Source organism: Diorhabda carinulata, chromosome 5 (genome assembly GCF_026250575.1).
Source record: "Diorhabda carinulata isolate Delta chromosome 5, icDioCari1.1, whole genome shotgun sequence".
NCBI classification, from domain to species: domain Eukaryota; kingdom Metazoa; phylum Arthropoda; class Insecta; order Coleoptera; family Chrysomelidae; genus Diorhabda; species Diorhabda carinulata.
In genome coordinates this window covers 21,332,647-21,344,963 of record NC_079464.1, presented here as the reverse complement: position 1 = coordinate 21,344,963, position 12,317 = coordinate 21,332,647, and the positions used below count along the sequence as shown (strand labels likewise).

Genomic DNA, 12,317 nt, shown 5'->3' with positions numbered 1-12,317 from the left:
TAAGTTCCCAAACAACAGTGATCGTGATCCGGGTTAGTTTCCGAACATTTAGATTATGATTGGTTTTAATTTTTTAGTTTAGCTTCAATATAATTGTATTAATAAAAAATGCGATTGCTAAATCTGCCATTACCCACCCGCTCGTCACATATTTTTTGATAAACGAAGTGCGACAATTTCCACTTGAACTTAAGAACCTTAATAAAACTCGTTGAATAAATAAAAAATTAAGTAATCATGCCCTCGATTATTATTTTTGAGGAAAATTTTCCACTGGATTTATAAGATAAAATATTGAATATTAATTCATATTATTATATCTGAAGTAGGTTGTTTGTTCTTAATTTGTGATGCTATAAGTTAATATGCTGATTACCGATACACCTTCCGAATAGCTTTTTGAGAAAAAGTTCTGAGTCAACGAAAAACTACTTGAGGTACTCGCGGGCTTAACACTTCCAAAAGGATAAAATCACAGGAAAAGGCGTTGATATCGTCTTTTTTTGAGAGTAACACGAGTATCAACATTATTTTTCTCAATATATTTTCGTTCTTTAGACACTTGTGCACCGATAAAACCATTTATGTTCAAAATTGGAACATGCTCTCTGGTGACGTAGACTTTCTAGCTTCATAAAAACACTAACTAGTCTGACATACAATTCTTTTCCTTTCAGGCGTATTAAAAATAAACAAAATAAATCCTGGTCCACTAAAGGTTTACGTATATTTTCAAAAACCATGCGACCTTTATTTTATCTAAGGAAATTCTCGGATAGTGTTTTGTTCAAAAATTACTTGATACTGTACAGAAAAAGTTATCATAAGACAATAGAAGCTGCCAAAGATATTTATTAAAATAGAAGACTCGCCAATTCTCGTAATGTTTCTTAAGAAACATTGTCCATTGTCAATGATCAATCAACTGATGAACTTACATTAAAAATGTTTTCGAGTCTGCCCGATTGCACATTAAATCACCTCCAAAGAGGGCTATAATTATACCTCCGCATAAAGGAAGAGATAAACATAAAGCATCGAATTATCGCCCAATCGCACTCCTTCCCACGTTATCTAAGATCATAGAAATATTGGTCAAAAAGAAGCTTTTATCATTTCTGTTTAAATATAAAATAATTACTACCCATCAATTTGGGTTTTTAAGTAACAAATGCACAAATGATGCTATATTCTTCCTCCCAAACAGCCATTACTCCACTGCAACAAATTTTTGTCATTTTTCTTTCGATTCTGTTAATCATAATATTTCAGGAGAACACCTCTCGCATGGTTTAAGTTATACCTTACCAACAGAAGTCAGCTTGTATAGGTTGATGAAACGATGTCTTCTTGCAAGCCAATCGAATGTGGAGTGCCCCAGGGTTCAGTACTAGGCCCTATTTTGTTTCTTCTGTTCATAAACGACATCGCCCATCTAGACATCAGTGGTAAAATATGTCAGTTTCTCTTGGAGCAAGCATACTGATCTCACGGCACTTCAAAGGACCATATCTAGTGACCGAACCACCCTTAAATCTTGTTGCGATGCTAAACTTCTATGTTTCAACGTTTCTAAAACTAAAGATTTATGATATAAATACATTGCTGCCTTTCTTATTAAATAACACCATCATTGACATCGTTGTATCTGTAAAATTTTTAGGGCTTGCTTCCCTTCTGGGGTACGTGTGGTGCCACTCTATTTGAGCGAATCTTCGAACCACCAAAGAGCTGTTGAGATAATAATAATTCGGACTAAACAGCAGAGTTCACTGCAGGGACTTGTTTAAAAGATTAAAAATTCTGACTCTTCCTTCCTTATTCTTTATTGAAACTGTTTGTCCAATTCGTAAGCCCGCTTCTCCCATTTCAGATCGTTGCACGACTATCCATTTAGAACGCGGAGTACGACCTTTACCTACCTACACCACGTTCAGAATTAGTTAAGGGCTCAATATTTTACAATGCAAAAAATGCACCATCAATTGGAATCAAATCGATATCAAATTTGTTGTATTACCTTTTTATAGCCGTCAATGATCAATATCTTGTCGATTACTAGTTTTTTTACAATTTTTTGGGGCATCGCATTGGGAAATCCAACAGAACGAGAACCTTTCTCTTCTCTAGGGTTGTCTGAAAAGTTAGGTTAGGTTAGGTAGACAAAAAGCAAAATATTTTGAAACGAGAGAACTAGGAGCATTTGATGTGTATTTTTAGTTTTTCCAGAGGACACAGAGGGCCGGAAATAAAAAATATTTTCTAATTTGAATTTGCAACCACGGTTTTCATTAATATCTTTTTCTTTTTATCGAATCAACGAGAAAATTAGAGGTTTGGATTTTCAGAACAAGCATTAAAAATTTCTTTTTTTTTAATTTTTCGGGCGGAATATTTGGCTGCTAACTTGATGGAGCTGGTTATCATTACATTATTAAGTAGTGCGCCAGCAAAGTAGGCAACAACGCATAACTCGACAACGGATGGACGGATTAGGTGGCGGCAACCTTCAGATTGTGTATTAAGGTCCAAGGAACTCATGTACCAAATGGTATCTAATAATCATTAAGTGTAAGGTTGAACCCCTCACCTGGTTAAAGCTTTTTTTCTCGATACGCATATATTTTAGAAACGAGATTTTTTGTTTACATAAAAATATCTATTACAAAATTAAATTTCTTATCTTGTTTCATAATCCCGTGTTTGTGAATAATCTTTAGATACAAATACTGTTAAAAATATTTGGGATACATGACATTATTGCATTTATAAACTACGAGGTGTGTGAGAAAAGTGATTAAACTGATTTTTCATTTATAAAACCTCTGATTTTTTTTCAAATAACAATGTTTTTCACTTCAAAGTAATCAGGCAGCTATACATCATTATAGTCGTTGTACCCACTCTTTGTAAATCCTGAATAGTATGGCTTACTTGCTTTAAAACCAGAATGTAAAAATTCATCAAGAGAGTTATGACCATTACCGCAAGTTTAATACCATACTTTATCTCCACCTAAAAGAATAGACACTTATGCCCACTGTTTAAAGTAACAAGCTGTTAAAGTTCAAACAGCGGTTTAAATCATAATCGCTGGCACCGTATTTTATGCCTTTCAAGTTAAAGTTATGTCATTGCATGGGGAAATTTTGTAAAATTTGAATGAATTCGAATATATTTTAAGGTTATATATATAAGCAGTTTTTTCGTGTGATTTTTTTCTACTTTAAGAGTTTCTTGTGATATTCAATGAAAAAATACATCTTATTAATATCATCGCAAAATTCAAAAGCTTTATTGAAAACAAAGAAACGACAAACATACAAATCAAGAAATATATATGCAATTATAAGCTATTTTTTATTTATGTTATTTTATTCAATTTTTTGCTGCATAAATCCTCCCTAATACATGTTTTTGACGATACTTATATCCAAAACAAACTTACAAGCCATTAGGAAACTCGAGACTATCCTCAATTTGCTCCAAAATGTTAATAACTGTTTGCTTTTGAGGTCTGAACCTTATGAATAAGGTAAAATTACACTGGTCGACAAAACTTCTTTTGTCACACGAAAACTTATACCAAATTTTGACTGTACTATGTACACCAAACAATAATATATCAATAGAAAATTGATTGATTCTTTGTTATAAAATCCAGAACACTAAAATATTGTAAATAGTATAGTATATAAATAGCTATGAATTTCGTGAATGTTCTGCTTCTGGCAGGTTCATTTCAAGTCTCCGACAGTAATCTGCTAGCATTTCTGGACTTTTTCACCTTGATAGCATAGGAAATGTTCTGATGAAATTTTTCGCCTTGTTCGTGTCGCACATTACCCAAATTCTCGGGGAAGAAATCCAGATGAGAATGCAGAATATGTATTTCTAAAGACATATTACATCCCAAAGCTTTGCATGAAATTATAAGCTCATTAATTAAGTATATGTCATTTTTCGATTTATGATTTTTGGACAGCCATCAGACTTTTTCCAGATCATTCAGCTTTCCTTCATTCAAAGTTTGTATCCTTCAATATTCCCTCGTTTGGTAAATTTCTTTTTCAGGTATAATATGCACTGCCTTCTTTAGGCAGAGCTTTTTATCAGGCTCAGCTTTATAATTTTTAATATTCTTCTGCCCTGGAGTAAGTGATCCACGCTTGGGCCATACTTTCTTTGTGTAGGGAATTTTCTGTCTCTGCTGTCCCATTTGCAAATGAAACAGCAAAAATTTGTGTAACTAAGTTGTAGCCCAAGCAAAAGAGCAATGACTTTGAAATCTCCACAAATTTTCCAAACATGTTCACTGTATTTAATTTTTTCAAGAACTAACTCGCATCTTTTCGTAAGTCTTTTTCATATCAGAACCGGCACTGAAGGTTATTTACTTTCCTTGTAAAGCAACACTGCTTTCAAGCTAGTTCTTAAGTTGTCAATGATCAATGATGTAGGGAATAAGAAATTTTCGTACCAAGAGAAAGTAAATTCCAGTCATTTGATCTATGCCCCAAAAGCTCAGATTGTTTTTTAGACACATTCAAATGACGTACTAAATCACTTTGTATCAATAAATGCGGTATTATACACTCTCCTGGGAAATCCCATGTCTACAATTCAGAAAATCTTCATATATGTCTTCTACAGCTTTTACTGCTACCATTTTATGAATTCTTTCAACACAGTAAATCAAAAGAATGTCTTGTTACTTATGAGAGTAGAGATAACAATAGAAACTGTTTAATTAAATATTAAATCAGTTTAATTCTCCGATTTCGGGACACATAATCATCATGTATGATAGCCAAGCAGCAATTAGAGCTCTAAGCTTCAATATCCTAAAATCCAAACTAGTTTGAGAATTCCTGAACAAGCTAAACAAGCTAGGCAATTAAAGGATTCATTCCGGGACACGAAACGAAATAGCTTGCAAAATAAGGGGCAAACAAACCATACATAGAACCTGAAACCTTCTGTGGTATCAGCGACACAACAATAGAAAAAGCATTAGACAAGAAGGTAGATAGGGGTGAAACCAAATACTGGGACAATCTACAGGAGCTGAGAGTCCTATCGGGGCACTGTCTACACAATGGACATCTGAAGACGCTAGATTTAGCAGATAATGCGGCGTGAAGATTCTGTTACAGAGAGGACGAAACCTCTATCCTCATTCTGTCGAAGTGTGATACACTATAGAACCCCCAGAGAACTACACCTGGGAGTCTGGGAGAAGGTGAAATAGAAGAAAGAGGATACAATAGACCCTTTGGGTCGTGGTGTACATACAACGGAATATATAAGAATCGAGGAAGAAATAGAACAGAGTAGGGCGCCAGCAGGAAGGCTCTTTGGAAATATCGAATATATCTTTTTGACAAAGTGACAATGAAATAAAAAATAAAAACATAAATTTTTAAGTTTTAAGTAGTTACACATATACTCAATTTTTGGGCAGAAACACGAACCACAACACAGAGATTTAAGTATATTAGAGCGTGGAGATGAGATATCTGATAAAGATAAAACAAGATTTTACAGGTTAACAAATAATACGTATAGGAAAAATCTAGGAACGAAATCTATGGATACTAAAATACAAAAAGCGACGCTAAGATCATTAGGCATATTATAAAAATGTGGAACGGGGAAGAAAATTGGTTAGAAGAATATTCCAAGCAACAACACCAAAAAAAAGATCAAAAAGGAAGACCAAGAAAAATATGTAATGAGGAAGTTAAGATAGCGAAAACAGAAACATTGAATGGAGTGGGATAAAATGGAAAGTGATGGATAGAAAAGATTTTAGGAGAACCTGGTGGCGTTGCCACAATTAGGATTAAGCAGGCAAAAAAAGACCAAAAAGGAAGACCAAGAAAAACATGGAATGGTGAAGTTAAGATAGCGGGAAAAGAAACATTGAATGGAGTGGGATAAAACGGAAAGTGATGGATAGAAAAGATTTTAGGAGAACCTGGTGGCATTGCTACAATTAGGATCAAGCTGGCAAAAAAAAGACCAAAAAGGAAGACCAAGAAAAACATAGAATGGTGAAGTTAAGATAGAGGAAAAAGAAAGATTGAATGGATAGGGATAAAACGGAGTGTGAGGGATAGAAAAGATTTTAGGAGAACCTGGTGGTATTGCTACAATTAGGATTAAACAGGTAATTGATTAACTAAGTACATAAAAACTTTTATTCAATACTTGTTTTTGTAAATTGGTATCGAAATAATACACAACACATTTAAAACTTCAATAGATTTATGTAGCTAAATAACCTCCATCGATAGGTAAACAACTCCCAGTAATCATACTAGCTTTATCACTCAACAAATAAGTAACAGCATCAACTACCTCATGTACTTCTCCGAATCGTCTCAATGGGATTTTCTGTAGCATAGGCTCTGCTACAGCCGGATCAGACCAACCAAGTTTACCCATGTCTGTCATAATGACTGTTGGATTAACAGCATTAACTCTGATTTTTTTCGGTCCATATTCTAAAGCGGCAGCTCTTGTAAAAGCATCGACTGCTCCTTTAGTAGCACAATAAACAGCGTGGTTGTTTAAACCGGCTAATGAAGCTTGAGAAGAAATGTTAACAATAGCACCGGGTACGTTACGACATACTAGATTTTGGACTACAATTTTCGTTACATTTATCAACGCTTTCACGTTAATAGCAAATAATTTATCAACATCTTCTTCTTGGACTTCCGTTAATGGACCCAAAATCGCTAAGCCGGCGTTGTTTACGAGAAGATCTATCGGTCCAACGTTACTTAACGTTTTCTCGGTTAGTTGCCAATCTGATAGATCTATTGTGATCGTTTTAATAGACGGTAGCTCTTTTTTTAGAGATAATAGAAGGTCTTCGTTTCTTGCTACTGCTATAACATTAGCACGACACTTGACAAGTTGTTTAACAATATCTCTACCGATTCCTTGACTCGCACCAGTAACTAAAGCGGTTTTTCCTTCAAAATTAATCTCCATTTTATTGTAAAATCACTGACACAGAATGACAACTCTCCGCGATATTGAAACATTCACATTGGGGATAGCATATAACAGTTCATTATGGCTGTCTTCAAGGTTAAACGATAAGGTTATTAGTGCGGTAAAGTAATTTTTAGTACCATAGGTGGGTATTAGATGAATTTCAGACAGGATAAAATATATTTCAGATAGAACGACGTTATTATTTTGATTTGAAAAATGACGTTAATCCGAGACAGATTGAAGTGGTACGTTTTGACATTGTGACGTTTTATTATGATCACGTTTTTTTTTCAATTCAATTAAGCCATTAGTGTCGTAGAGGTCGTTAATAACAACCAGACTAAAAATGTATCCATTAGACAGTGTCATTTTATTATAGTATTTATAAAAATAATAAGTGCTTATTATTTATTTTAGGTTGTATACTCCCGATTTCCTTGAAATTTTAGTATGTTATACAGTTTTTTATGCTGGCAGGCAAGGAAACGTCTTGGCAGGCGTAGTATTTTAACAGAAGAGCAAGAGAATGATTTAGTAAATAGAGTTCATCGGCTGGTAGAAATTGGGCTGCCATCAACGCCTAACATAGTGAGAAGAAGTGTATTTTCTTACGTCACGGCGCGTAATATTCCTAATCCATTTTCACAGACATCACAACTAGCAGGCAGAAAATGGCTCAAGTTATTTTTCAAGAGACATTCTGAAGTTGTTAAACGTAAGGCACAGCAAATGAACCCGGCTAGGGCTCACCTGGAAAGTGATTCATCATCAGAATCAGAAGCTTCCCTTCATGATGACTCCTACACAGAAAGTGACAACGAACCACTAATCAAATTCATTTCTGCTTCTACAGGGGACATTACGGAGGAAGAAGTACCTTATGATGATTTGGATATGTCATTCAAAGACATGGGTTTTTTGGTTACTCCTGAAATAAAAGTTACACCGTCACAAAGAAAGCCTGCTATTAATTCAAGGGCCCAAGAAGTAACGAGAAATTTATTCTCTTCCCAGCCAAAAGTCTTACAATCGAAATCTGCTGAGAAAAATGTCACACATCCAAAATCTGCTCCAGAAAAAATCGCACAAGCAAAATCTGCTCCAAAAAAATCGTCGCATGCGGTTGAGTCTTGGTTCTGTTTCCTATGCGAAACAGACAGGCAAATCGATATGAGGTTGTGTTCTCGATGTAACAGATATGTCCACGAAAAATGTGTCGGTTTGACTAAAGCTCACAAAGAAATCTTTATTTGTCAAGATTGTTGAGACTTAATGTTTTTTATAAGAATGTCACTTTTTGTTTTGTTTTTAATAAGAATCTTTTTTTTTTATTTTGTACCTGAGTAGCATTTACGTTACCATTAAGTGTAAATTTAAATAAAGTTTAGTTGGTTATTTTGCTTATTTCAGTGTTTTTAGTGGTGTTCCTACCACATGCCACCACATGGCAATTTTTGGGCTGTATGTTCCAAATATTGCCATTTTGTAAAGTTTTGAAAAAATAGTAAAATAAAAATGTTTATTGAAATTACAAATATGTGGTACGCTTTTGTCCAATACCATAAAAATGAAAAAGGCAATAAGACAAAGACATGTGCTGTCTCCACTCCTTTATTTATATTTTTTCAGGAGAGTCCAAAGGACCTTGAGATGGGAGTTAAGGTTAATAGAGTGTGGATTAACAATATCCGATATACTGATGACACGGTTTTAATCGCTGATAACTTGTCGGACCTACAAGGGATCTACAAAGTAGGAGAACATAGCAAACAATGGGTTTGAATATAAACACAAAAAAATCAAAATTTAAGATCACATCTAGAAACCGGAATTTATACGAAAACTCCAACATGAGATTTAACTCGAGGTCCTTAGAAAGGTAAATTCAAGTTTATATGGCTTTTTGAAGACTAGATAGGAGACAAAGAAATTTATTGCCACATCGACAAGCATTTCTGAAACTTTTTCACTTGTTTCGACTTTGACCTTAATCTACGATTAAATGCTTCAAGTGTGGTCGGTGGTTCTCTGCGGTGTGGAAGCTTGGACATTGAAAAAAGATGAAATCAAAACAACGAGAACTCTTTGAAATTATCAAAATAGCATACTTAGGGCATATAATTCAAAATATATAATATCAATTCCTGCAACAGTAAATTGGGGATAAAGTTCAAAGTCGGAAGGAGATCGGAAGAAAGAAAATGTCTTGGCTGCGAAAAATCTAACAATGAACAGGCCTACACGGCCATTATCTCAGGAAGGCTAACAGATATCGAACCATGGATAACTTTGTTTGATAAAACTCATCAAGATCTATCTATGTGTGAAAAGTCATAATGATTAAAGCATGCGCAGAAGAGTTTCTGTGGAAAAAGTATGCAAATGCATTATTTTCACGAAAAAATCAATAGATAAAATGAAAATTTAGTAATTTTTGTAAGGTTAGGTTGGGTTAGGATAGGTTAGGCTTAATAAAAATGATGTATTCGAATACTTTTTCCACGGAGACTCTTTGGCGCATGCGTCAATCATCATGACTTTTGACACATAAATAGATCTTAATGAGATTTATCGAACAAAATTTATCCATAGTTCGATATCTGTTAGCCTTTCTGAGATAATGGCCACTTCCGGTGTCTCCGGAAGTAAATGTTTCCGCATAAAATAGTTTTGACTAGTAAAAACAAGTTTTAACGGAATGAGTTTATGCAAACTAATATTCCCTTGTGAAAACTAGAATTAACTGAAAACGTATTTAAACTGTAACAGACACATACGTTAAATTAAAATATTAAAATTAAATTTATTTTGGTTATAGATTCCACTGATTGATACGCCTATGGATAATCCGGCATTATACTGTTATTTATAGACTGTTTATATGCTCCATTATGTAATATTAATATTCCAATGAAATATTATCGCTTTATAGTTTGATCTTTATAATTTCATAGTTTAAATAATACGTATTTTCAAAGCAATACGTATAATTTATTGTTTTTAGTGTTTTTAACCCAACATTTTATAATTCTACTAGATAATTTTATTCCATAACTCAACATAATTTAAACTCTCCTAGATAATTTTGTTCCGTAAGACATTTGGATTAATCGGCTGTTACTTTCTAATATCAGTTAATAATTTTTAGGTATATTTATTAAATTAACTAAAATGGAAATAATGGATCAACAGCAATTCCCTAACATATTTTCATCCCAAAATCCTTGATGGGGTTCTTCGAATCTTGGTGAAAACGTCCCCCTTGTTCGTCACTTATACTTCCTAAGTTTTCGAGAAAAAAAAATAGAAATTTCATGATTCAAACACAATGAATGTCGGAAAAACTCATTACCTTTTTAACATAGAGTCAATTTTTGGAGTTTACTCCTTAAGAATCGATTTGCATATATAAGAGGCCCGGTATGAGAAAAATGTGAGGAGTAAAATCTATCGATGAATGACCTCGTTACGTTTTTGGTGAGCACCCTATGATGCGCAACTTTCTAATTTGTCAGTGTCAACATACTTATATTGCTGTCATTGTGAAGTTTTATTATCATTGTGTTCCGCTAAAGTGAACTGAAAATATTTTCAAATAACTATGACAGAAAGAGGTGTAGATGATATTGCCGGAACATCTAACAAACACGTGGTTGCAAGGTACGTTATAATTCATGTATTATTTGTATGAGCATGTGCAATTTGTATTTATTAAATATTTTAATAATTATCGATGTAGTTCATATAAATATATATTTGAAAACAACACATAAAATTAGATAATCAACCCAATATGAATTATCGAGCGCATCCACATAAAATTGAAAATTTCTAACCTAACCAAAAATTAATTTTTTTGTCGATGTCTATAAATTCTTCCACGTTATTATGATTTATTTTATAAATAATTTTTAAATATTAACAACTGTAGTCAATAATTCGATAATATTATCAGAAAAATCGACAATATTTTTTAATTATAATAATGTTTTTATATAATTTTCTTTCGAAAAGTTATTTTTCAGCTTATTTAAATAATTTTCATGTACTATTTATTATTGTATGTAAAAGATTTAGTGACATAATTATCTTTTTATAACCATTTTTGTTAATTATTAAGATAATATTATATTTTAAATAAAAAATTTATTATAATAATTTAAAAAAAATGTTTATAAAAACCTTTTTTTATCAATTTTCTTAAAGTCGGTTAAAATTTTTATAATTATGCATTTATAAATTTTATTTTTTTTTATATTTTTTTACTAGGAAAAAATCTAAACCTCCAAAAACTCCAGCCGAGAGACAGCGAGCTTACAGATTAAAAAAAAATTAATGAAGAAAGCCCAAAATATTCTGGCAATCAACCAATCTTTTTTCAGTTAAATAAACTCTTTTTGCGTCTGGTTAGACTATCGAACTTAAGGAGTAAACTCCAGTCGTACGTCGGAGCTGACACACACAATTTTTTTTAATGATTCTTTTCACTTTACTTCGTTGTTTGTTTGTTTGTTTATGAGTGAATTAGCTGCTATCTCTCCACACAATTTTGATTTGAAAACTGGTGGAGCTAGGCACCTCAAATCCTATTATTATTAAAAATGTCTTTATTTTCTGATTTAAGTCTCTAATTAGATTAGATTAGACGTCTGGATGCAATCTTTCAAATATCCCTGAAAAGCAGCTGAAAAACAGGGTTTTAAATATCGATCGGGAAGAAGGCAACATTGCTGACGTTGATTATAATTCGTATTAATATGAGGAAATTTTAATTTACGTCGATTTTGGTATTAATTAAATTTGGAAAGATTTTTCATCCAAACTATGTGAACCATTCAGTAGCCTACACCCACTGTCGTAGATATCTCCTGCGCGATTTGGACACAACCTGTAATAACAGTAATACATTGTTACGAGCTCGCCCACGATCTCGACCGTGAAACCCGTCCTGTTTGATTATGATAGAAAAGTCTACGTTTGGCGAATGCGACGGTTTTTGTTTTCACATGTTATTATCACAGCGGCGATTTGCTTATATTGTTTTCTTTGATGTGCTCAAAGAATCCAATCACCGAGCACAGCCTTTTTTTAATGATTTTCAGTGGAATACTCACGCTTATAACTTTCCAAAGTTGTATTTGATGAGATACATTCTGTTGTTCAGTTGTAACTAATTCTAAACGATATATAGCCTCTTCAGATGAATAATGTCCAATGTCGAAAATTCTCCAAAACACAACTCACCCACATTTTCTTCAGAATAGTAACAAAACGTCTACGATACATTTATATCTACCATTGAACTT

The 12,317-nt window shown here is 33.2% G+C and overlaps 1 protein-coding gene and 1 long non-coding RNA gene across 2 annotated transcripts; one reads left to right on the top strand and one right to left on the bottom strand.

Annotated features, from left to right (window-relative positions):
* Positions 1-6,189: 6,189 nt before the first annotated feature.
* On the bottom strand, positions 6,190-8,367 carry LOC130894358 (L-xylulose reductase-like). Its single transcript, XM_057801126.1, has one exon. It carries the CDS (start codon positions 7,003-7,005, stop codon positions 6,271-6,273), a length of 735 nt encoding a protein of 244 aa, XP_057657109.1. The 5' UTR covers positions 7,006-8,367; the 3' UTR covers positions 6,190-6,270.
* A 1,580-nt stretch (positions 8,368-9,947) lies between these two features.
* LOC130894357 (uncharacterized) lies at positions 9,948-11,359 on the top strand. The gene is made up of 3 exons (XR_009059321.1): positions 9,948-10,103; positions 10,160-10,671; positions 11,281-11,359. It is a non-coding gene; the product is annotated as an uncharacterized LOC130894357 (long non-coding RNA).
* The last annotated feature ends 958 nt before the right edge of the window (positions 11,360-12,317 follow it).